This window comes from Mustela lutreola, chromosome 13 (assembly GCF_030435805.1).
Source record: "Mustela lutreola isolate mMusLut2 chromosome 13, mMusLut2.pri, whole genome shotgun sequence".
Classification (NCBI taxonomy): domain Eukaryota; kingdom Metazoa; phylum Chordata; class Mammalia; order Carnivora; family Mustelidae; genus Mustela; species Mustela lutreola.
Window position 1 is genome coordinate 82,370,781 of NC_081302.1, and position 26,671 is coordinate 82,397,451.

Below are 26,671 nucleotides of genomic sequence, written 5' to 3' on the forward strand. Positions count from 1 at the left end.
CCCAACTGAGAGGATAGAAGTCCCCCACGACAACACTTTGGTCTCCCGGCAGTACGCTGTGCCTCTGAGTTGTCCTCCTGAGATGCAAAAGGCCTGGCGGTGGTGCCTCAGTTTCCACTCACACCTTAATGGCCCATCCTGAACTCTGCTACAGCCAGGGAAGGGTTTTACATGGTTTACACGCTTGATTAGTTTAATCTCCTAGCACCCTCTGAGGTAGGAAGGGTCACTATTCCCATTTTCCAGATGCTGCAACTGGTCAGGTCCTTGACTGTTATAAAGAAAGAGGCAGTGGGTAAATCAGTCAGGATTTGAACCTGTGACTTCTGGACGCAGAGACTGTGCTCTTCAGCAGTCTGTGCTGTTTCATGTGTTTGCAGAACAGGACACTGGGCTAAGAATCTCTTATGGACCCACGTAAAAGGAAAATTCCTCAGCTCATAATAATAAACCACCGAGAGTACACATCATGTGTTTCTCAGCTGGTAGTTTCTGGTCCCTCACAGAAAGCCCACTGTGAGTCAAGAAGGGGTACTTCACTTTGCTTCCTCCTGTAGGTTTTCTGTTACGTATACTCTCCCAGTAGCCATGCTTAGCTTTTCCTCTTTGAGACCAGGATCTAAACACTGTCTGCACATAAATATTAGCTTACATATGGCTCCCTCAAAAGAAAAAAAAATTAAATCCTTTTCTATGTTTGTCCTTTGGCTGGTGTATTTTTCTACTCACTTCCAAGAATGTTGTAACAAACCTCTTTAAAAATTCCGTTCTTTATATGTAAACATCATTGTGTTAAGAAACTTAATATTTTCCACACTGAAATTCGCACACTTGGGAGAGAAAAACAAGACTGTGGCTCAAACCAGAGATGATAAAGCATTCAGATTCCAGTTAACACCAACAATAGAATGGTTCTGCTTTTAAACTTTAATATTTTTCTTAATGTTGTTCTGTCAGATTTCATTAATTCACATGATTTGTTACATGTCAGAGATGAATGGGGGACGTGCAGAGAAGTTTATGACTGTTGTCACTTTATAGGGCTGGATTTGTAAGACAAGACCAGCAGTGGCTTCTCATTTTCTCTTAGGCAGCCAACCTGTACCCCCAAATAGGAATGTCTTGGGGGATGGCTCATAGCCAAACACTGGGGTCTCCTGAAGAGTAGTAATTGGTGAAATTACTAAGAGTTATGATATAAAAACCCAAGCAATCTAGTAGGTGTTATTCTTGTATGAAAATGTAATTTTTTAATAGGTGTTTATATATGTTACTTAGGTGCCTACTAGGTAAATGCAAAGAGTTATAGAATTATTTTAAGTAGCAAAAGATAAAGAAAGAATACCTCCCTTCAAACTATGTGCCTCCTTGACCAAACGACAACTTTATTAATCTCCTACTTTAAGACTTAACGTTTCAAATGAACTCCAGGCCATTCCTTAGAGTCAGAATACCTCTGCCTTGTACTCATGCTCTTTGAACGATACATATTCAGAGAAATCAAATACACCATGCCTTTGATCTTTGAATAATAAAGACGACACAGGTGACCTGTGTTTAGAATGAGTCGACATTAGCTCTGAGTCCCTTGATCTTTTCTGGTCCCTCCAATGGATGAGCCTCCCTGTGGGCAGAACCTGGTCTGAGGGAAGTGCTGGAGAACATGGCATTTCTTTTTCTTTTCTCCTGCTGTCCGTTCCACGTTTCTTAGTAAAGTTTCCTGCCACACAGCCCCGTCTGTGTGCTCACTCTGGCTCGGCATTGAGGTGGCCCCACAGGGCAATCCAAGCCACAGTGAGAGGCTGTGTCTTTGCCCTCAACACTCTAAACACCATTTGAAAACAATGCAGTGGTTACATAGTCGTTCAAACAGCATTCCCCTTCTGGGAGAAGAAGACAGGTCGCATGGTACAGCCACCCAGTAGTAGCTGGGCTACTTCTTGAGAAAGTCCCTCACCCTCCCTCAGGGAGAGAAGGTGTTATGGGACGTCACAACTTGGCTTCCTTCTAACGTGCTTGTCCTCAGCTCCTTTCTGGGTCCACATGGCGGGGACTGGGGCATGTGGATATTGCCCAAGTGATGGAACAGATGCAGTAGAAGGAGCGTTACAGATGGAAGTTTGGTCCTTATCTGCTTTTAAACACATTCATGGCCCATGTAAAGATAAAGGTTATAAGCACAATATTCATTTACCCCCTCCTCAGCAATTTGGCAATACTTGACCAAAACCAGCTTTCTTCATTGCCAAGAATTCTGGAGTGAGGTTGAACTCTTTGTATTTCATTGCCCTCGTGGAGGTTTTCTGCTCTTCATTTCATACGCCTCCTGCCAGGGTTTTTAAGTTTATATTAAGTATCACATTTCTGAGTCATAAAGGAACTTAAAGTTTTACTTAAAAGAAACAATGATGTTATGATATTTTCATTCATTTTGCTATTTTTGAAAGTCTATACTAGGATACTTTTAAGTGTGCCGTGGTGGACATGATCCAAAGTCCGGCTTCTATTACAATTGTTTCAGAAAATATATGGTTTTCTAGAAGACAAACATGCAGTAAGGTTTGTGAGTGGCAAGGGAGTAATATTTGTACCCACTGGGCAGCAGAGTTGTTTCCTACGACACCAAATACAAGAGTGGAATGATGTGACTATTGGCAAAAGAAGTTAGATGATTTCAGCAGTTTGTGAATGACAGATGACTTACTCACATAGGTCTTTCTTTGTAAACGATCTTCTTGTGTTGTAGGTCCTCTCAGAGTTTGGGTAAATGGCCCTTGTTGGGTTTTTAGGTTCAGATTTATCTTTTAGATAATCAGAACAAAACTAACATTTTGAGAAACTACTCCATGCCAGAGGCCTTCTGCTATGCTACCTAATTTAGTCCCCTGTACCTAGGCCATATGGTCCCCGTTTTCATGGATAATGAAACTTAGTCAATGTTCATTCTCTTTCTTTGCTGCCTCTCCTTCTGACTCCCATGTCTTCCTCAGCTGATCTCTCAATTCTGTGTTGAGATCGAGCTGGTCTTTAGAACATGGGAGATGTCAGAGACATGAGCCTTCAGGCCTTCATGAGCCCCCAAAGCCTGCGGTTTGCTGTTTTTAATGTCACATCCTAACTAGTGACATCAGAGAGGCCTGCCTGACATCCACTGATCAGCAATAAAATTTTCCTTAATCTGTTTTTGTAGGAGCTCCTTTAGACTTTTGTGGTAAAGCTATCAACTTAGTTTATAATCAATTTTAGTCATGGTGGTTCCAAGAGAAGGATTCTCACCACAGCCAAACAAGCTAGATGCTCAGTGAAGTTTCATGTTTCTGCCTCTGGTTATAGCATTCCTTGTGCTCTACCCTTCAACCTTTGCACAAAGAATTTTATGGGGGGAAAGGAAAGGTTAAAGTCCATGACTTTCACATTCCAGGAGGTTGTTTCCAACTCTAAACAACTTAACTTCTGTGTTTGTTTCCAGAAAAGACACTCTCAGCTTCATTTTTATGTCTCTGAGGCCAAAAGCAGTATGCACGTAGAAATACAAAGTAATAACTTGACTGAGTTTTTAAAAAGACGAAACATCAGATAAGACTAAAAGAAATAGTAGATAAATGAGTTCATTCTCAGTGGAACTCCCTTCAGTTTGTTTTTCTGTGTTGCTGAACTGATTCATGAAACCAAAGTCTAGAAGCCCACAGGGCCTTACCTTAAGCTGATTAAAATCATAATACCTTACATTTCTGCAGAGCTTTATGGTTTTCAAAACACATTCATTTTTGCAATAATTATCCTGTATCATCTGGTCTAAATTATTACGTGTTATTTTTCTCCAAGAAATAAACCAGAGGATCGTGGTTTATATTCCAAGAGATCATCCCTGCTGAACCTCAGGGAGATTAATATCAACAGTGATAACTACTTTTTTTTTTTTAATAATTACTGTTTTCTTTAAAAACCTTCTGGGTCCTGGTCATAGTGAGCACACCTACCACTTGGCTTTTGCTTTCACACCATTTCGCCATTAAAAGGAACCAGAGCTCTTTGGATGGTTGATTCTAGGGCTGAGTGTAACAGTGTGAGCCAGGAACTTCTGGAAATAAGAAACACACATGAGGATGGGTGTGTATGTCAAAGGGAGACAGATGCCCACTAAAAGAGTTCCCAGTGGCCAAAGCCATAACAATTTGCACAACCAAATAAGGCAATTATTGGAATATAGCACAAAGTATAAAATTTATGTATGTGAGTCCATACTTATATAAATAATTGAACGAATAAATAAATAAATGGGGAAATAAACAAATCCATCTCCCATGCAAAAGAATTTCAAATAATTTGTATCGGTAGTCCTCCCTCAAGGAAGTGGAGCGTGACTCCCCACCTTTAAGTGTGGGCTGTACAGAGTGACTTCCTTCCAAAGGAATCCAATACGGAAGGGGGTGGGGAACAGTTTCAGTAATTTTTGTAGAGGAGAAACTGAGAAATACTTCCTCAGTTGGGTGTTCAAGGTCAGCCTCAGCTGTGAAGCCATGGTAGTAGGATATACCCACGATAGGACATGCTGAGAAGGGGACTTCACCTCTGTGGTCTTCCTTCCCAAATCCATAACCCAAACTGAGGGACACAGTGCAAAGTACCTGAACAGTACACCTCAAAACTGTCAAGTTCAGGGAATCAGAGAAATGTTCAAGGTCCAGAGAAACCTAAGGAAGTGTGACAGACAGCTACATGCTGAGTGGTGTCCTGGATGGGACCTTAGAGCTGAACAAGGACGTTAGATAAAAACTAAGGAAATGTGAATAAAGTATGACTTTAATTATCAGTAATATTGGTTACTGTTGTGACAAATTGGTTAACCAATGAATACTGGTTAACTAATTGTGACTTGTGTGCCCAACCAAGGGAAGCTATTAACACCAGAGGAGATGGATGGACTGACGGGGTGTGCTGCATGGGAACTCTCTGTCCTCACTGTTCTTCAGTAAATATAAAACTATCTTTTAAATTGTCAGTATAAAAACAAAAAAAGCGTCTCTGGTAAGATTTCTGGTAATGACACCGCCATCTGTGGTTTGCCTCCTGGCCCCACCCCCCAACTCCATTTCCTACATTTCCACGCATTTATTCTGAGGGCCATGAGAACGCACGGAGAGTATTTCCAAGGCAGGTAGTGACAAGATCAGATTTATGGTTTACAGTATCCACTGCCTGCTGAGGAGGGACTGTGGTAAGCCTGATTTGAATAGGCTGCTTGTTGCTCCTTGCAGTAATCCTGGTGAGAGATGAGGGCGACCAGCCCAGGAGAGTAGGCAGTTGGGATGAGAAGAGGTTTTCTGATCGAAGACTGTTTATGAAGGAAGAGCAGCTGGGCTTGGAATTGATTCTGCATGGAAGGGAGTAGGCAGGAGGGATGTCAAAGATGACTCCCCAGTCCCTCCATTTGTTGTGGGAGAGGTGGTCGTGCTCTTGAGTGCCTCGGGGACCTACTGATCAGAGCCACGGAGCAGTGGCCGAGTAAAGTGTGATGTATTAGGAAGAGTATGAGAGAAACCTGGAGCCAACAAGTGGATTCATTGCCCTAAAACAGATCAGCCCCCGTATGGAATTCAGCTCAAGAAGCTCCCGAGTCAAGGGGTTTCGATTCCAGAGTTACTGAAGGTACTGATACTGGTACTGATTAGCTTCTGGAAGCCCTTCTTCCCAGACAGTTGCAATGATGGGAAACCCACTTTGTCACAAGGCAGATTCGTTCCACTTTGAGATAGCTCTCATTGACAGGATGACACAAGTATTAAAATGGACTCAAAAAATCCTGTCTGCTTGAAAAGATTGAGGTCTTGTCTTTAGGTAATGACAATTGATACTTTTACTTATTTATTTTTTTGATAAGCTGATTACTAACCTAATAGGCCAAATGGGCTTTACTGTTGGTGTTATTTGTACAGTACGATCATGATAGCAGGCAAGGAGCAGCAAGTCTTGTCTGTCAACAGAAGTACAGCTGATGTTTAAAAGTAAGAAAGCTACAAAAATAAAAAATAAAAGTAAGAAAGTTACATAAACTGTCATTGTTCAACACCAGGTTGATTGATTTTCCCAATTGTCACAAAGCATATGCAGTGACTTCAAGAGAAAAGGCAATTTCCACTGGTTAATGGACGACCCATTGGTTGTAGTTATTTCTTGTGGTTTAAAAACATGAGGTTAACGTTTAATCGTGTCATCTGGTTAATCCCCGAATCTTGCCACGTATGGCGCAAAGCTGGCAGACCTAACCCCGTATGAGAATAATAAATGCACGCAGGCTTTGGATGGTTATTCCTGAGTTTGTCCGCTTTTTGAAAGTGCTGTTTTGCTTCTTATTCTTCTAATTAAGTGGGATTTTCAAGGGCGAGATAAGCACAGAACAGCTTCTGCCCGACTTAGCCGACATCTGTGCCCCCTGGGTGTGGAGGGGCTCCGGTAAATAAATACCAGAACTTGCTCACAGACGTGCCCTGTGGCATATGAGGGCCTGCCCTGCAGGGTATTTTACATTTGTGACTTGTGAGGCAGCCCCTCAATTATTTCAAATATTAAAAGATAAGATGACTTAAAACTACTAGCCTGCCATGCAGAACTGTGCTGTTCGAGGTAAATCAGATGACTTTGGTTGGGTTGCTCAGATGTTAAGAAATATAGATCATCTTTATTTCCAGGCTTTCCCTGGCACCTCTAGCTTCTTACTCTGCTTTGTTTTGGTTTTTTCCTAGCACATATTTACTTCCTGACATAATGGAAGCTGTATTGTTTCATTTATTGGCCTGTGGTCTGTGCTCTCCAAAAAATTGTAAGCTCCTGGACAGGAGGGGCGCTGTTCTGTGTACCGCAGTGCCTGCAACAGGCAGTCAGTAAACATTTTAAACGAGCGAGTACGTAAATATGAAATACACTTAAAAGGTGAAATATTTCTTGTGCCATAAAAAACTGGTGATTGTTGGAAGAGGTTTTTATTCCCCTTGTCTGAGAAGTTTTCTGTCACATCAATACATCCAAAGGTTTCGTGGGCCCAGATATTTTTGCAAAGCTCCTTTCTAATGTAAAAGAAAAAAATATATACAGTGCACGTGTTCTGCTTGTCACCTGCCTGTTCTGTGTCTCCCATCTTCTCTGATTTTGTGGCATTGTGTCTGGTCCTCCTGCCTCTCGTTCTAGCTTCCCCACCACACCCACACTGGGACCCCAGCTTCTCTGGCCTCCATCTGTTTCTGATTTAAGAGGCTTCATCAGCAGGTAGACGGGAGCCACAGCTCATAAGTGAACACCGTGCATTTCGCTACCCAACATATTTTGTGTTCTTGGTGGAGCTTTTCCTCTAAACAACACCTGTATTTACTACACTGTACATAACCAGTGTTCTACAAGATAGAATAAAATGGATCATTCCTTGTGTTTCAGAATTCCTATAACGCAAGGCCATGTCAGTGTGGTGAATGAATAGTTACTTAAGAAACAGGCGTTAAAGTGGAAAATGCTTTCCCTGCTGTGGGAGGTCAGAGATCAGTTCTGCAACTTGATTCATGGCAATATGTAGTGGGCTTTGTTAAAGGAGGTGAGTCAACTCTTGGGGCTTCATTAAAGTAGGATCAACTCTAAGTAAAACTCTCCCTGGGGTCAGGTGGTTCCTGAGGCCTTGACCTTCGACACCACCTCCCTCTGACGTCTCTTCCTCCTGCCGGCTGCCTTTCGTGTGTTGACTTCTGGGACCATTTGCTTCCGCCTTTGCCTAAGACGGAAGGAGATGTCCTGAATTCTGTCTTTTGTTCAGACGTAGCACCTTAATATCCTTAGGTTAGGGACTGGTAAATAATGTGATGGAATAAAAAAGACATTGTTAGCTGTTGATGACGTTAATTCATTTAATTTTAGTGTATGTTTATTGAATGCTACTAACCAGACATTTCAGGGACACAGAAATAAAAAGGAATAATGTGAGGGGTATAGCATCCAGTCAGATTTACAAAAGGGAGCCCTCTCTGGGAGGTAGAATTGCAGAAAGGTAGCCACTTGGTGGCTTGCAGCCTCCACTGGAACACAGGCTGGGGGCCTGCAAGGCTCCTGGGTTTCAGCTACTCCTGCCCCCCAGCCAGCCACCTGCATACTGGGCACTGACAAGTAGGTGAGGCAGCCTGGAGGAGGGTATGATGACAGTATGGACCTAAGTAAATATGACAGGATGTTGACCCTCCAGAAAGCTCTCTACATACCTGTTATGTTAATGGGTACCACATCTGGGAATCTGCAGCCTGATTTCCTCAGATGCTCTAACCAAAACATACCCAGTCTAATCCCAGGGAAAAGTAGTATTCGGTAATGATCAGAGACACCTGTCCTTGGAAGAGCCACTCAGAGGCTCTTTGCTTCTAAAATACAAGGTCAGTATTTCAATGATACAGATAAACAAAAGAGAAAAGATGTGGGTCTTACAAGTGGAATGCCTTTATGGAAAGAGCGGCAGGTTTTTTGTTTTTGTTTGTTTTTGTTTTTGTTATAACTTCTAAATAAATAACCTTTGGAGGATTGGGAATAAGTAATTCCTATGCTCAAACACATCAAACAGATAACTGCATATGATCATACTAGACACTGATGTGCTTTTGTATAATTTTTACAGTGTAGGGTGATAGAAACTACATGGCATATTGATTTCTTCACACCAGTTAAAGGAAGTCAGCCTTTATCAGGAAATGACAGATTTTTTCTTCTGTAAAACTTAATCCAGAAGCATCTACTATCCCTGGATTTTTTTTTCTATTTCATTGTCAGTGTTGCACTGACTAAATTCAACAACATAATTTTTGCTAGTAAAGAGGAAGAAAAGCCTGTGGAGAAGTAACTTTTAAAAGGAATTTTAACTTTTTTTTTTTTTTTTTTTTTTTTTTAGAATTTTCACTTTTAACCTGTCAGTGTGTACTCCGTGTGTGTGTATGTATACACATACATATACCTAGATGGCACTTTTCATTTCAGTACAATGCCTTGCTTGGGAAAAAGTATTGCTTGTCAAACAACTGGCTGGAAGGGAAGGGTTAAGAACCCCTTTAGACAAAAGGCCATGGCACTGCATGTTCACCAGTGCTCAGAGTAGAGTACTCTTATTAAGTCCTGGGTGCCACAAGTTCCTGCCCAAATGATTTCAGGTAGCGTGCAGGAAGGAGATTTGTTTTGCAAAAAAGGTCAAGAGACAATGACATAACGGAAGTCACAAAGGAAGTGTGTTAGATGCGGGGGCTCCTGGGTTGCTCAGCTGCTTAAGCCTCTACCTTCTGCTCAGGTCATGGTCCCAGGGTCCTGGGATGGAGCCCCACATCGGAGAGAGCAGGGAGCCTGTTTCTCCCTCTGCCCCACCCCCTGCTTGTGCACACACCTGTGAGAATTCTCTCTCTTTGTCAAATAAATAAATAAAATCTTCCAAAGAAAAAGTGTGTTAGATGTGGACACAGACAATGTCTGTAAGGCACACTGCAACATTCATGTGCCGTATGGCGTTGTTCCCATTTCACATGCAGGGGAAGTAAAGCCTAGAGAAACTGAGTTACTCTGTGTGCCAAGCTTTTAAATGGCCTTGTCAGGATTTGACCCAGGCCATCATAACTTCCAAGCCCTTGGGGTGCCCACTGCCTCTGCCAGCTCACAACATTCCTCCCCTGCCCTCATGGAGCTGTGGACTCTTGATACAGTTTTTTGTGGCTATTTACTTTTAGTGAGAGTTGCCCACTTTGGTCATCTTCTCTGAATCCCAGGAAGCTGTCATTTTCTACTTGCCGTGTAAATGTCATGGGGCCCTCTCCATTTGTGTAGTCATCTGAGATAATGTCTCCGAGTTTGGCTTTATTTGAGATGTGAGAGCCTTTTTGTTCCCAAGTAAATAACTTGTAGTGGACTCATTCCAAGAAGGACACCAGCAATTCCATTTTCAGATTCTATCTACTGTAACTATGTTCTAAAGGAACACAGATAATATTCTTCCAGCTCTTTTTGATTGCTTAATGGAAATGTTATAAAACCTTCTTTAAAGATGATCATTATAGATGGTGTTCTTAACATGCGGTTACAAATGTTTGCTGTTGGTAGGAGGCTAAAAACAGGTTGGAAAAGCAGATGGTGTTTCCCCAAAGCTCTTGATCTAGTTTCTTAGCTTGATACCCGGAGGCATCAAGCTTCAAGTGCGGAGCAAATTAGAAGCCCTGAGTTTCCTGGGCAAGACTGGGTGCTGAGGGACACTGGTGCATTTCCATCTAGGGAGCATACCAATAAAAGGCAAAATAATAATAGTAGTTGCAGAGGTTTAGAGCAGATTTCAGTGGAACAGTTGAAACTGGCGTTTGCTAACCGACTCGTGTTTGAAATGTTGCCAGAGAGTGTAGAGACAGGAAGATGTCTCTTGATTTAACTGGATCGTTTCCTGAAAGATCACTTTACAAGATATCTTCCAATGTTTATTTGAGGCTTTTCAACTAACTGTAAGAGAAACTTTTTCCTTTTGACTATTATGTAACATTACTAATAACGAAACTGGACCAAGGAACGATCAAGCCAAAACCTAATTTTCTTTTGCTTAATTGTTCATCTTGACATTAAAGTTTTTTTTTTTTTTAAATAGAATAATCGCTTCTTAATCTCAGAGTGTTCTCTCAAATATTTGAATAACATTATTGAGTTCTTTTTCTACCTCATCACACAAGGTAGAGGATGTCAGGTAACACATGTTGCTTTTTAATCTTTCTCCTTACAGAACTAAAGGTACGTTTAGTTTGATTGAGCCATAGGGTCAGGAGGACGGCTCAACTCCACTTACATTTTCCTTTCAAGCAGTTTAAAGGAAACAGATTTAAAAAATTCTCAAAATCTTAAATCACACCCTCTAAATAACTGGAATTCTGGTCCCTCTTCTGTGCTGTACACATGCTTTTTTCATTTTAGCATAGGAATTTTGTGAAAACACCACAGTAGCCTCGCATGCTGATTTTCCTGAGACAACTAGTACTTTATTTTGGCTATTAAGAAGTTAAGACTAACTTCTACTGCTTTTATATTTCTGGAGCTGAGTGGCGGGGCACGAGTAACCGCAGCAACAAGAAGCACGAGAGGGGTGACAGTAAACTACTTCTAGAAACACGCATGCAGTGTGTTTGCTGCCCCAGGTGCTGTGCTGATTTCCTCGCTTTGACAGCTCTGCAAGGGTCCTGCGGCGCTCGCGTCCTTTACTGCCCAGGGTCACACCAGAGCAACGGGTGGAACCATGACTCACCTTTAGGGTGCTCTGTTTATCTCTTAAACTTTTCAGCTTATACCAGGAAGCTTTGGCTTTAGAAATGGTTGTGCTCATCTTCCGCGTATTTTCCCGCTTGCTCTTTTTACAGTGTTTGGCACCTGAATTGCTTGTTACAAATACACCGATGCTCAAGGAAGATACTGTTGGGTTCCCAGAGCAAACTGTCCTGGGGACGGATGTTGGTGTATGCTAACTAGTGTTGATAAGGTGTCAGCTGACTTACATGTATGAAGTGGTTCTGTGGCAAAACCAGATTTGTTGAATGAGAGCTCGTGCATGCCCAGCAAGGTGCGGTACTTTACAACACACTCATTGGCAGCAGCCTTCTTTTTTTGCATGGCATAGCAGGAACAAATGAAGAAAGCATGTCATGGAACCAGACTTAGAATTTAGTGGCTCCAGGATTATGACATAGTTTCAATAATAGAGGTAAATGGCAATGGGGAATAATAGCCAAGTCAATAGAACCCCTAATCTTTGGCTTGTTTGGGTATTTACTCAACGTGGCCTCTGAAATAGCTGAGAGCTTTTTGGAAGAAAGAGATGGAAGAGAAGGGAGCACCTGTGTTCTCAAGGCTCAGACCTCCCTTTTGTAAAAGCACTGATTTTTGAAGAGGGTGTGTCCGTGTTTAGTATGTGGGTGTGTTTGTTTAAGGAAGACATGGAGCTTCAAAAGGCAAAATGTTTTGTAACCCAGAAGTGTAATTCTAAATGGAATTATACATCTGACGACGAAGTTAAAATAAACCAATTTGTAAACAGATCACTTGTATGTGGGGCTCAGCTGGCTGGATCAGCTTCTGTCCTGCAGGAAGGTCAGATGCTCCATCCAGTTGGCGGCCTCAGAGACAGAACCTGTGTCTGACCAGAGACAGATAGTAACCCAGCCTAGGGGGCAATCGGGGTTTTTTTCAGTTCAAAGGAAGAAAGGAATTTCACTCTCTGGCTGATACTCCGGTTTTCCCAGGAACTGATCGTAGATAGTGGGAATCCACCTTTAGAAAAAGGTGTGGGTAAACCACAGCCTTGTAGCAGAGAAAAACTTCAAAGTGGAGAAGGTGAGCAATACAGTTGCCCTAGGCTTGGGAGAGACAAATCTGGAATGAGAGTTCTGATCTCGTAAAATTCACTTTAGACTTTTCAAGCTGCCAGGCCAGCCTTTGTACTGTAATTCTTCACCGGGCTAGCTGTGTTTGGCACATATAATTATTTCAGTGCACAAAAAAAATAGTTATTTACTCTTATGATAGGTTTTGAGAGCTGGTAATGGTGTTGGGAATATACAGACGTGCCTTTTCACTCATTCCTAGATCTGGAGAGAGAATCTGCCCTTTGGCATATCCCCCGTTATCCTGGAGGTTAGTAGAGCTTGCTGACCATCTGGGCAGAGCAAAGGCTCTATCTTGGTGCTTTGGGACCTCTTCCTCATTTTTTTTTTTATAATTGCGGTGAAGTATCTATGATATAAAATGTACCATTTCAACCATTCTTAAATATGTGTTTCGTGGCCTTCACAATTCACAAGTATTCACAGTTCTGGGTAACCATCACCACTGTCCACTTCCAGAACTTTCCCACAGTTCCAGTGATCTCTTCTTGATACACCTTTTCTCACAGCTACTAATAAGGGAGAAAAATAGATCGATTTTAGTTGCATATTTTGTTTCCTTCTTTTATTTATTTTTTTATTATGTTCATTTAGCCACTGTATAGTACAGCATTAGTTTCTGATGTAGCATTCAGTGATGCATTCATTATGTATAACACCCAGTGCTCATCACAACATGTGCCCTCCTCATTCCCCATCACCTTGCTAAAAAGCAGATGGCAAAAAGTAGAAAAAAGTAAAGCAAACAGTGATTCATTAGCTGGATAATTAGCTTATGATTGTGTGTTCGATGGTCATTTCCTGAAGACTTAACCGTAGACCAATGTTTTGGAATTCGACTTGTGCAAATAAATAAATAAGTAAATAAACAACCTTATCCTTTAACTCACTGAACTGGGAAGTAGGTTTTCATAAGCCTTTGGATCTGATTGTTACTACTATCAGTTATGGAATATTTTCTGTCTTAAATGTGCTATCTTAACAAAGATTCTTACAGCAATCAAGCAAAGTAGATGACACTATGCCAGTTTTATGATCTTCAAACATTAGATTACACTCTAACACTTTATCTTCATTCGTATTGCTCTTAGCAGAAGCGAGGTATAGGAAGTGAAGTAATTGGCTAAGGTCTCTTAGGCAGTTGGTTACCTCAGGTAATCACTCACCAAACCCTTGCTCTAACCATCAGTACCATAAGAACCTGTTTAGAGACATCTTAAGTTCTGTTTAGAAAAGGAAGAATTTACCTTTCCTCTCCATTCCCCCTTGGCACCCCTTCAAAGGAAAACTTTTGTGTAGTCAGAAAAGGAGAATTACACTGAAATTTAAGTTCTAAAATGCTGTGTATGCCAAACCAGATAATGTTCCATTCAGCCTAAAACCCTAACCTACACATTGCCCCCAAGGCTGTTTCTCAAACCACATGGTAGTGACTCTGGTTGGTTTTGGTGGAGCAGGCTCTGGTCCCAGTAGGAGGTCCCCAGGACATTTCTTTTTGGGAGTCTATAGCTTTTCTTGGTCCACCAGTCTGACCCCCTAAACAATTGACGCCTGTAGGTCCTAATTACACACTTGACTGATAGAATTTAAACCAAGTACCAGTGTCTGGAAATGTACAATTATGTTTGGCTTTTAGCGTTGGATTTAACAGAACTGCTGAGATATTTGTCCATGGCCATTTGGGGTTCTGAACACTAGCCAGTCCCATAGTTAGCAGGCCTGTATCCACCTGGGACCCAAATATGCAACACAGGCCTCAGCTCTCCTGGGCAGTTCTGGACACACATCCAGTACACAAACTTTCGTTGTACCTTTGAAACCCACAAATGTAAGGGTGATTTTTCCCCCCTTGATTCTTCAAGGAAAGAACCAGCTTCAGGAGGACCAAAAAACTACTGAGACAAACCCACCCAGCTTCTTAGCAGACCTCCCATCACACTCCTACCACATCTGGCCAAGATGGTGAGGCAGAGGAATAAGTTGGGTTTCCTCTTTGTCCAGGAAAAACCCTTCTTTTTTCCCCAATGAACTTGGAGAGAGGAAATCGGACATACAGCTTGCTGTCTATCACTCAGATTTTATGAATCCAAGGAAAGACAGAGTTATTTAAATGAAAAAAAAATTACCTGTTTAAGCTCTGGGTCTAGAAACTTGATCCTTAATCAAACAAAAAAATATCAGTGTCCCCAGGCGTCACTTAATCCCTTTTAATAACTTGTGAACTGATCTTTTTTTATCAACGGAGAATCTTCTTGAAAAAAAAAAAAAAAAACAGAACCAAGTCAGGCATACCAAAGTAGAATGTTTTGGAACAATATGGAGGTGGCCACAGAATCAAAGGGAGAATCAAAGGGAGAAGTCCCAGCAGGGCCCAGAAAGAGCAGTTTCCCACGTCTTGGGAGAAGGAATGAATAGAGTCTTCAGGGCGCTGGTGCCATGTTGGGCCCCTAACTCAATCACTCTCCTTTGCACCAATTCTGTACCTTATATACACCTTTCTTCTACATTAACATTATGTATTTTTATGGTTTTCTCCCCAAATAATGGGCTGGTCAAGAACAGAAATAATGTTCTGCTCATATGTGTGCCTCATGTCTTTAGCACACAGTGCTTGGCACACAGGTACTCAGAACATTAAATTTTTGTAAATGTTTGAAAAGACTTTGTCTTTTTTTTTTTAAATTTTTTTTAAAAGATCTTCATTAGAGAGAGAGCACACGCGCATAAGCAGAAGGGAGGGGCAGAGGCAGAGGGAGAAGCAGGCTCCCCACTGAGCAAGGAGCCCAGTGAGGGGCTGGATCCCAGGACTCTGAGATCGTGACCTGAGCCAAAGGCAGACACTTAACCCACTGAGCCATCCAGTTGCCCAGACTTTCCATCTTAAATGGAGTAGGGCATGGCTATGGTTCTGCTCACTGCCATGGTGCATGGAGCTCGGCAGCCGGAGGTGGGGGGTAGGGGGTGGGGGTCGGGGAAGGGCATCGGAACCTCTTAAAGGAGGGAGCTTGCCAAGTCTGTGGGGAGTCGACCTCAGCAGCATCCAGCACTCCTCCGTATGAACCATCCTACGATGACTCCCATTTTCCCAGAATTCATGGCATTCTTGCTGACCACTTGTTCCTGTAGTGACTTCCTGGTCTTTTTCCTGGAGAAAGAGCCCCAGCTGGGCCTTCTGAGCCCCTAGCGACTGAGGTCTGATTACAGTTCTCAAGCTCAGAACAGTCAGAATTGCTACAGGAAAGAAGCCTATGCGATGTGTTCCGAGCCGTCCTCACAAGAGCGTCAACAATCGATAAACACAAAGCCCTGTTTTCCAGGGAGTTGCTCATAAGCAAAATACACTCTGCTTCCTTTTCCACAATAAAAACCCTGCCGCCAGCCCCTGAAGCACACCTCCCGTCTGGGAGATCGACCTCTCGCGCAAGGCCAGTCACGGTGTCGCGCTCCTCCCACAGCTCTGTGCCTTATGGCAGCTTCCCTCCTGGCCTCCTCCACCGCCCAGAGATTTTCAGACTATTTTCATGCCAAATCCACTTGATCCTTTTAGGTGCTTTTCCAGCCAGCTGTGGCCTCTCTCTTGAGGCTTGGTAATCATAACTTTGAGCAGCGTCCCAAACAAATCCTGCTTTTGTTTCCTAAGATTGTTTCTCATTTCACTTGAGAAACAAATATTCTTTAGTTCAGTTACATAGAAAACTCATACATCTTTCTTGCCCCGTACTTTTCAAGTTATGGTTGCCCATGGAGAGAAACCCAATCTCATTTTCCACTTCAGTCAGTTTCCACATGTCCATCTGGACTGTGGTTCTCATACTTCATCAGGGTCCCTGACTGACGAGCCCACTTCCAGTTCCTGATTCCTTAGGCCTGAGGGTCCAGACCCAACATTTGTATTTCTGGCAGGTTCCCAGGTGATACCCATGATGTTCATCGGAGAACTGCACTCTTAGAACATATATTTCTGTAAAACAGATTCTTGGTCATTCTTATATATAGTACATATACTGTATCTTCCTAATACATAATTAGGTCATGCTTTTGCCTGCCTTCAATTGACTTCAGGGACTCTGGTCCACAGTGAGGGAGGGAGGGAGGGAAAAAAACCCTTACAGAGATTTTATTTCTAGTTACTTCACCCTTTTTTGCTTTCACTAAACTTTGGTCACATTCAGCCACAGTTTTCTTAGCTTGAGCATCCTTGCTTGGTGTTCAGCAATATAGGAAATGGGCCCCAAAAGGAGATGTAACGATTCTACTTCTCTTCCGAGGCTCAAAATAATCCTAATGTTTTGGGGGCAAACGGGTGGCTCAGTTGGTTAAGTGTCTGCCTTTGGCTCCAGTCATACTCCCAGGGTCCTGGGATGGAGGCCCGCATCGAACTCCCTGCTCTGTGGGAAGCCTCCTTCTCCCTCTTCCAATCCCCTTGCTTGTGTTCCCTCTCTCTCTGTGTCTCTCTCTGTTAAATAAATAAATAAAACTTTAAAAAAAATTTTAAATGTTTTTAAGTGCCCTAGTCATTTCCTGTAGTGCTTGGTAAAAGGGGCCGCAACAGGAGTCCATCTCTGCCAGCTTGTCTCAGAGGCTTAATCACACCGCCAACCAGGTGTCCTGTCATGTTCTCAACGAACTGTATTAGTTGCACATGCAGATGGGCATTCAAGAGGTTAAACAGTTCCCGCTAAGAATGCGTTGATATTTAAATGGTGGTCTGGTTAGATTATGGATTCCAGACCACAGACTAACAGGGCGTGAATGTGCAGCTTTGAACACATACACAACTCCTCCTGGAACTGGCAAAATCCATTCTTGGTAAAAGCATAGAAATAGGCGTAGTTGGGAGCCCCTCAAACGTGTAAGGGCTTCTGTTTGCAAGGGGATACCACAGACACTTGGAGGCCACCCAGGAAACCTCCCTACGTGCAGAACTCCCGCTACTTTTTTTCTGCCCGTATCATGCCTGCAGCTGCAGTGGCAGCAGAGCATGGCCAAGCCTCATGCCCAGAGAGGAAGAGACATTTTCCTGGTCCCAGCCTCTTCAGCAGAGCTCACTCCCTCACTCCCTGTGTTCTCTGTGCTCTACCTCCATGCGCAGTTCAGCCCTTGTGACTGTGGGCCAAGTGTCCTCAGTAGCACCAAAAACACCTGCTCTGTCTTCAAGGCAGGAGGGGGACAGTTAATAAGCTGGATCCATGTAGCCATGGGTGACATCAGGAAGCTATCAGACACCCCCCCCCGCCAGAACATCTCCTCACAGGTGGGTTTTGTCATATCCGGGATGCTGATGTTGAAAGATGCGTCTTCTCAGAATGTGTTGTTTTGCAAAATTCCAGGGCCTGAGGCAATATAATATATATCACGGTGTTCTGGGAACGTGGGCTCTGGCACCAAGGCTTCCAGGGTTCAACAAAAACTAAGAGTTGTGTGACCACCCCCCGCTTCACTCTGTTTTCTTACTTGTGAAATAGGTTTTTCACAAGTGTGTTTTAGCACAGTGCCTGGTGCACAGTGATTGCTCAGCAGGTAACTGCCATTGTCACTTTTTTCCCCATAAATCCTTTCTAGACCGGCTGTTGGGGGTTCTCCTGCTTGGTATCTTTAGCTTTACTTTATTTCCAGTTCTGTGCCAATAGGGCAGTAGAAAGAAGAGCACGTAGCACGATTTGGAAACCCTTACTGCTTCAGGAGTCAGTCTTGGAAACCTTTTGATATCATAATTTATTTTAGTCAGGCCCATCTAATTGCCCTCGTACGTGAAGGTTATGAAACATGCCAGTTTGAGCAGAGCAGTGGAGATGAAAGTGTTCTGGCTTGTACCAACTTTTACTAGCCCATTTGCCTCTCAGGTAAAATGAGGAGAAAAATAAATTAAATCATCATTCTTCAACTACTCATTATGTATTCTCTCTTCCTCTAGGACAAGTAGGTGAAGTTCAACTACCCTCTTTCCCTTTTTATGAACGAATATGTACAATGTCTGTCCTAATGCAGTTTTGTCTTTCTTACATTGCTGTCAACACTTCTTGCAGTTGTGCAATTTCAGTCCTTTTGGCAACATCAGTCTGTCTTTCCACCCCCACCCCCAAGTTAGGTGACTTCCACAGTGAAATATGTTTGTAAATTCCACCCACTTCTGGACTTAACGGCCCCCAAGCTGGCTCCCAGGGGTTCCCAAGAAACTGCAGGTCCAATCATCACCCTTTAAGATCAAGACTTGAAGACAAAAGGGACATCTTTGTCAGCTTCTTAAAAAGATCAGAATTCCTGGAATTTTTTTGACGGTACACACTTACAAAAGCTAATTTCAATTTTTCTGACTTGGGAAACTGCCTGAAAACACTGCATTTTTCTTTTAATTCTCTGTGTAGAAGTTAGTTCATGTTGACACTTGCAGAACATTTAAATCTAATTAAAGCAAGGATACCATGACAATATGCCAAGAGAATTCTTGCCTTGGGAGCTATTCTTTACTCCTTTGGGTCTTGATTTCCTCTTTTGGGGACCTTCATTTTTCACGGTCACATGATGTCCAAAATTACCAAACCATTTACTGCTGACCAGATTGGACTTAAAAACACCAGGAGCTTTTGCTACAGCTGTGATTGCCGTTCTCTGAGATGAGGGCGTGTTGAGGATGGCATATTGGAGAAGGACATGTGCTAGTTAGGTCTGTGTCCCGAGAAGGACAGAGCAAGGTCATATTTATGTTGGCAGTTTGTCGAGTTAAAGTGAACCACTTCAAAGGGGTAGGAGGCCATGCTTAACTGAATCGGTTGGCTCTGAATAGATGGGTCTTACCTTCTGACAGTTCCAGGCATTTAATTATAAACGACCAGTCATTTAATTATAGAATGTTTCACATACTAAAGGGAAGAAAAGGGTGTAATAGGTTAACACAGTTGATTGAAAGCCATGTTTAAATGTTTTCCCTACAACTGTTCCTTACATTAAGAAACTTGGTGTGCAGGAAATGCATGAAACCTGATTTATTAGTCAGATTGCTTCTACTTACGCAATATCCTACACCTAACGATCCAATGGGAAATGTGCTGCACTAGCCGTCATCAAAGACTGAACATTTCTATCCTAGTGACACAGCTGGATCAGAGGAAAGACCTTCTTTCACCCATACAGATTATTTTACTATAAAAAGAAAATTGTGTGTCAAACTTCTGTATTGTAAATAAAGACAAAGCAATGACATTGTCTTTCAGTAACTGCTCCTTATTTCTCAGGTATTTCCTGAACGGAGATATTAGAATTTGAACTTGAATGAGGGTGAAAATATTTCGGTCCAAAGTTGAAATTACAATCATGATATTCTTATTGTTCTTAACTACTCCAGGTCTGGTTAGTGGCTTACAAATGTGCTTGGATTTTGTTTTTGTGCTTTGATTCTGCTGTTTTTATGTCCACCACACAAGCCAGTCCTTGGGCAGTTTCCCACACAGTCCCTCTTACCGCTGGGAATGACTGTGTTTGTGTGTCCTGTCCTGGTCCTGCCCCTGAGCTCTCTGTTCTTACTGCTGGCTGAGGCCTGGTGGCCTGTATGTGGAGCACCCCCAGGCACCTAAATGTGACAAGGTTTGGTTTTCCTCTAGCGCTCTGGCTCAGTTACCTTCCCATCCTGGTCACTCTAGTTCCAACCCTTCGAGTCTTCGAAAAACATGTCTCCCAGAGCCTCCTCCAGCCTTCCTCCAGCCCACCCCAGACCACTTCATGTTCCATTTACATTCTGCCTTCTCCTGCTTCAGTACCTTCCTGCGGGATCCTCTCCACCTAGGAGAGGTCCCGGGAGGGCCCTAATTTGAACCCGAATCTTCTCTATCCTTCAGGTTTCTACTAAGATCCCAACTCTCCCCAAAGCCTTCTGAATCTCTCATCAGAATTCATCCTACACCCTCTCTTCTCCACTGATGGCACTTTATACACTGTTAACACCCACAGTTGATTTTTTCCCAAATATTTTATGCTGAACATTTTCATAGATTGAGAAAAGTTGAATGAATAGTACAGTAGACACTCATATATTTGCCATTTAAATTCTACAATAACATTTTGTTGTCTTATCACACCTCCAGCCATCCATTCCTCTGTCAGTCCATGAATCCACTCTGTACGTATTATATATGTATATATATGTAATTTTTCAAAGCACGTGTCACATGGCAGTACATTTTACTCCAGACATTTTTAATATGCATATTTCTTTACTTTTCCTTTTCAGATAAAATTTATATACAGTGAAATGCATAAATCTTTAATGTACCATTTAATGAATTCTGATGCAAATATGCACCTTAATACCAATCACTATGCAGGTATAGAACATTTACCATCACATCAGAAAGTTGGCTTGCGTCCCTTCTCAGTAGACTGTCATCTCCACTCCTGAGAGCATCCACGGTTTTGATGTTTTTTCAGCATGGATTAGTTGGGCCCACTTTTGGGTTTCCTATAGATGAAATCAAACAAGAGGTACTCCTTTGTGTAAGCCTCTTGAGATTCACCCAGGTTGTTGCACGTTATCAGTGGGTTGTTCCTTTTTGTCGCTGATACTCCATTTTCCGAATATACCGTGTATGTTTATCTATATCCTGTTGATGGAAACTTGTGTTGTTTCCAGTTTAGGGTTGTAAAGTCCTTTTTTGTTTTGTTTTGTTTCACTTTTCTCAGGTCAATACCTAGGAGGAAGTTGTGGGGTCATAGGGTAGCTGTGTGCTTAGTTTTATAAGAAACCACTAGATCTTTTTCCAAAGTGGTTATACCATTTCACCCTTCCACCACTCCATGTGACAATGCAGGTTGGCCCACAACCTTCCCTATATTTGGCCTTTGTAATTTTAGCCACTCTGGTGGGTGTGTTGTGGTGTTTCATTGTGGTTTCAGTTTTCTTTCCCCAGATGACAATGATATTGTATCTTCTTAGTGCCTGTTGTGTTTACTTGGTTGTCTTCTTTTGTGAAAGGTCTACTGGAATCTTTTTCTACTGGAATTTTTAAAAAATTCTTTTTATGTTCAGTTGAAGGAGTCCTTTATTTTGGATACCAATCCAGTGTGAGATATATATTATGTTGAGTATTTTCTCCCTTTCTGCCACTTACCTATTTATTTTCTTTTAAAGAATTGAAGTTTCTTATTTTGATGAAATCTAATACTGCAATTTTTTTCTTTTATGGTTATTACTTTCTTGTCCTAAGAAACCTTTGCCTACCTCAAAGTCACAGAGGTGTTTTCTTTGACACACTTCATAATTTTAGCTTTTACAGTTAGGCATATTATGACTTAGTCTGTTCATCTTTGACTGACCTGGACTGATCCTTTATACACAGCAAATACTCAAGATATATTATATGGAACTGCATTAAAGATGGAGATAGAAAGAGGACTCTGGCAATCTTTTAATGTCTCTGTGTTAGAATGAGTTTTATGGGATCCACCCCCAGATTAATGCCAATGTATAAAGCCCTGTCCAACCCTTGAGTTAGGATTATCTGCCAAGAATACAGGTCAAGGCAAGAGGTAGGTTGATTGAATATTCGGCTTCTTTGGAGTAGAGTAGAGATAGATTTAGCTTTTTACTAAACTATGAATATATGCTAGACATGATGCCTCATTGTTTTCTACTACATCTTCTTGTTTTATCTTGATAGCCACCTTACATGCTATATGAGGAAATCTGAGTACTGGAGTTTTTAAATGACTTCCTTATTACCCATTTAGAAAGTTGCAAACCTAGGAGTTCTCCAAAATAGGAAAATCTGGAGGAAAGCCAATACCTTGATTCTGATACAAGATTTCTGCAAAAGAATAACATTTGATTGATTTTAAAGTATATGGAACTTGATACTAAAACTTGATAAACAACTAAACATATTAAGTTCTGAACCAATGCACTCAAAGGTGACTAAAAATTCAGCCTTCTAACATCACTCTAAGTATATAGAAATATCTGCAATAGAAAAACTCTTGGGAAATGAATTTGCTCATAAATCTCATGTTAATTGCTGACTAGATAGTAAAAATATATTAAAATCATAAATAGCCACAAGGTCCACCCACTGCCCAAGAATTTTTTTTCACTCATGATTTTTTATAATGTTTACATAGGCAGTTCTTACAAGGTCTCATTTCAAAAAGGCAGAATATTCCCCTCGTGTACAGTGTCTTTGTCTCTCTTTATTGTCTGCAGGTGGATCTGCTGGCTGATCTTTTCTTTGTTTGCAGGTATGCTTCAGAAGTGTCCTTCTATTGATGACTTTGTAAGTGCCCTTGTTTCTGACTTGGATCTGGACTTCGAAACTTTTCTCATGGATTCTGAATGATGGAAGCACCTTGTCTCTTTCAGACCGAGGTTGTGTAGATAATGAATTTTGTTGTAAATGCTACAGCTGTGAACACTCATTTCTGACTTCAGTATTCACTTCTGTAATGACTTCTGAAAACCCTTAAACTGATGGAACTTGGAATAAATAATTTGTTTTAATGATGCTGGCTTTTAGCCTGTTTGGCAGGTTTTTGAACATAATGGAAATCTACTCAGTGAGCTAATAAAAACTAGAGCCTCGTATTCTTAAGTTCAAGGTATGGGCACTTCCTTAAGCCAACCAGTCTCCTGTTGAACTTTTCCCCTTGCATCGATCTCTAATTGGTTAAATTAGGGACTTAATTATAAGCAAACTTATTTTAGTTTGAAACAGTCTTCAGGAGAGTTACACAATATAGTTCTTTTGAACGATGACCATTGGAAAATGTGCTTGGAGCAAGTACGGTTTCCAGAGTGCTTATAGTTGACTGCACTGCGTTGCTCTGAGTGCTTAGGCTCCACAGATGGACTTAGAACTGAGAAGACTTGAACTCGTGCTTTTCTGGCTCGATTACAAATGTACAAAGATGAGTGCAATTACCAAGGGATGTGCCAAGATCCAGCATAAAGGAAGAAAGGGGAATTCAGACCGGGTCTGACTTTATCCTGAACACATCTGCTTTACATTCTTGCATATTGTATCACTGCATGTTAATAATAGGAAAGGAATTCTTCAATGGGGTTTTCCCACCATCAAAGTCACGAATTTAATTATAGACTTTAGCTTAAAATGACATCTGCTAACAGCCTCTCCGACTTCTCCTTAATGGCCAAAGATGGTGCAAAAGGGCCAGATTTGAAATCCCTGTAACTAGGACATGTGTCCAGCCGATGCGTGAGATCTGGAGGAATTTCTATAAGCCCAGAAACAGATGAGACCAGATGAAGAAATGTCAGTGACGCAGGCGTGCGGGATCCCCCTGGATGCAAGGGGGACAGACCTTTCATTCTGTCCCCACTTCCTGCTGGCACTGAGAAACCCAAAGCAAGTACTGGCCACAGAGCCAAGCAGCTGGCCCACCACCTGGGCAGTACTTCCCCCTCAGCCACGGGGCTGCCATTTACCCCTCTTCCAGCTGCTCCCCATTTGAATTTCTCAGTCTGGGAACACTCTCAGAAACGGCATCTCCCAGAGAATACTTGGGCAGAAAGTAGGGCAAGCCTGGTGGTAGAGCCCCCTCTAAGGGAGGGCAAGGCCTGGGAGGATGATGGCAGCAGGAAGAGCTCCAATACTAGTGCCCAGGGAGGAATGTGGCTGTGCCTGCACTCCACCTCATTCGTTCAGTCTCTGAGCCAAGGAAAAGCTGCATGGCGCAATGCTAGCTCTGTTCCAGGAACGGATTTGAAGAAATTGACATTGACCAGCCAGTCCGTCATAAGTACGTCTGAAAAGGTTCTCTGACCAGCTCACAGGCGCACCAACAGCAAGAAACCTCTGAGTCTTTACCAGTCCCTTTTCAGCTGGAGGTGAAGGAGGAGAAAAATCCGTGGGGAGCCTATGTGCAAACATTCTTCAGAAAAAAGGAAAGGGAGAGATCACCTAGAAGATCATAACCTGGAAAATTCTTTGTTAAAGGAAGTAAAGCACATCGTAGAAGACCTCTCTGGTATTCTTAGTGAGAGACGAGAAAGCATACTATCGATGAAGCCATAGAAAAAAGGGTGAGCAGAATAAGCTAAAAAAGAAGATAGGTGGACTAAGGAAGGGAGAAATGCAAACAAACAGAAACATTAGTCTAGTGGCTTAAAGAATTATCCAAGCAGAGGAGAGCAAAGTTGTTGAGATCAAACTTGAGAAACATCTCAGGATGCAGGTCAAAGGGATGTGGTGAGAGCCGCCTCCTCTGGGTGATAGAATTCCTGAGGACGAAGGTGGATCAAAGACAATCACAGAAAATCGATTCTTGTGTCCTCCTGTATTCCCGGTACTCTAAACAGCATCTAGCACATTGTAGGTGCTCTGCTGAGTACGTGCTATCCAATGAATTGAAGGAAACTTCCAAGAGAAAAAAACGAGGGTGCAGTTTAAAAGGGAATGTTTGATGGTTGCCCAGTAGCGTGAATGTACTAATCCCATTGAACTTCACCCTTCAAATTGCTTAAAATATTAAATTGTACTTAATGTATATTTTATAACAATTTTTAGAAAGAAAAAAAGAAGCCTGCTTTCCAGACCAAAACAAAGAAAACAGTGAAAAGAGACCCTTGCCTAGACACGATCTGCCTTTTCTTTTGAGAGCTTAATTATAAATATAATTAATATTATAAGCCAACCTATTCCAGATTGGGCTTTGCAGAACACTTCCTGGGAACTGGCACTTAGTGTTCTGTGAGCTCAGAAGGGTCCTGTTGTGGATTACATTTGGGAAATGCTGAGTGTTGAAGGTTAGCAATCCTACAATTACAGAACATTCCTAGCATTTGCATATAGGCACCAATATTTCCCAAACCTTTGATTATAGGACCCGCACCCCCTATTCTGGAGTACCTATCAATGACATTTTTCACAAAAGTGGGAAGTAACTGCTAAAACCATACAGCTGGAAATAATAGGTCTACACATAAAGGAACAAAAATTATGGTATTCCAAGCAATTGTGTATCTCCATTAAATGCCGCAAGACAATGAAAAAGGTAGTTTTGAGAAGTAAAAGTTGAGATACAAAATGGCATTCTCAGATATACAAGGGCTCAGGAAACATCCCAGCTTTGTACCTTTCTTTAAAAATGGCTAAAAGAAAAAGTAATTTAGACCAAGCATCAAAGGAAAGGAAATCTCTACGGAGCTTCTAAGAATGCAGAGGGGTCATTGCCTCTTTTCACAATAACAGCTGGATAAATCATAATAGCAAGTTATTTTACTCTGAATGCTTTTCCTTATGTTGGGAATAAGCCCATAAGTGCACAGCAGTCTCTCTGGGAAAAATTCTCTCCTGTAGTTATGATATACTACCAGTTTGCAAACATCCAATTAAAGTACTTATGAATATAGAAACCCTAAAAAGAACTATAGGATAATGACTAAAGTGTTAATGTGGTTATCTTTAGTGTTGGGATATTGGCTTTTTATTTTTCTCCATTCTTCTTCTAGTTCCAAACTTTTTAAAGTAGGCAGTATGCTAATTTTAATAATTTAAAATTTACAAAAAGTTTAATATTCACAACAGAGCCAAATTTAAAGTATTCTCCCAACTTGAAGAAATGCTTGGCTGATGGAAGCAAATTCGGAAAATGTCTCTGGGACACACAGGGAGCAATTTGTATAGTCAAAAATCGTATCGGATTTAGTCTGATTTGGGAGAAGTGACTGAGAGAAAATATTAATAACCGTAGTGCTCAACATGTATGTGGCACTTTTCAGTTTAAAAAGAACCGTGTCCACTGTCATATGATCTCCCTGATATGAGGACGTGGAGATGCAACATGGGAGTTTAAGAGGGTAGGAGAAGAATCAATGAAACAAGATGGGATCGGGAGGGAGACAAACCATAAGTGACTCTTAATCTCACAAAACAAACTGAGGGTTGCTGGGGGGAGGGGGGTTGGGAGAAGGGGGTGGGATTATGGACATTGGGGAGGGTATGTCCTATGGGGAGTGCTGTGAAGTGTGTAAACCTGGTGATTCACAGACCTGTACCCTGGAGGATAAAAATATGTTTATAAAAAATAAAAAATAAAATTAAAAAACAAAAACAAAAAAACGTGTCCTATGAGGTGACAGGCTAGCGAGGCAGGCAGGCTTGACGACTTGTCCAGTGTCGCAGAGCAGGTTGCTGGCAGGTGCAGGACTAGAGGGAGCTTCTTTGGCTCCTCATCCACTGCCTTTCCCAGTTTAGACAAGTCTTCAGGGGAACATGCTTATTTCCTGCAGACTCTTGGATGCATACATAGACACC

The 26,671-nt window shown here is 41.9% G+C and overlaps 1 protein-coding gene across 2 annotated transcripts in view; it reads left to right on the forward strand.

Moving 5' to 3' along the window:
- MIPEP (mitochondrial intermediate peptidase) overlaps positions 1–22,899 on the forward strand; it is a 170,314-nt gene extending 147,415 nt beyond the window's left edge. For both annotated transcript variants that reach the window (XM_059143887.1, XM_059143889.1), the window contains one exon: positions 22,638–22,899. In XM_059143887.1, coding sequence (XP_058999870.1) covers positions 22,638–22,735 — 98 coding nt within the window. In that variant the 3' untranslated portion in view covers positions 22,736–22,899. The remainder of the gene's footprint in view (positions 1–22,637) is intronic.
- The last annotated feature ends 3,772 nt before the right edge of the window (positions 22,900–26,671 follow it).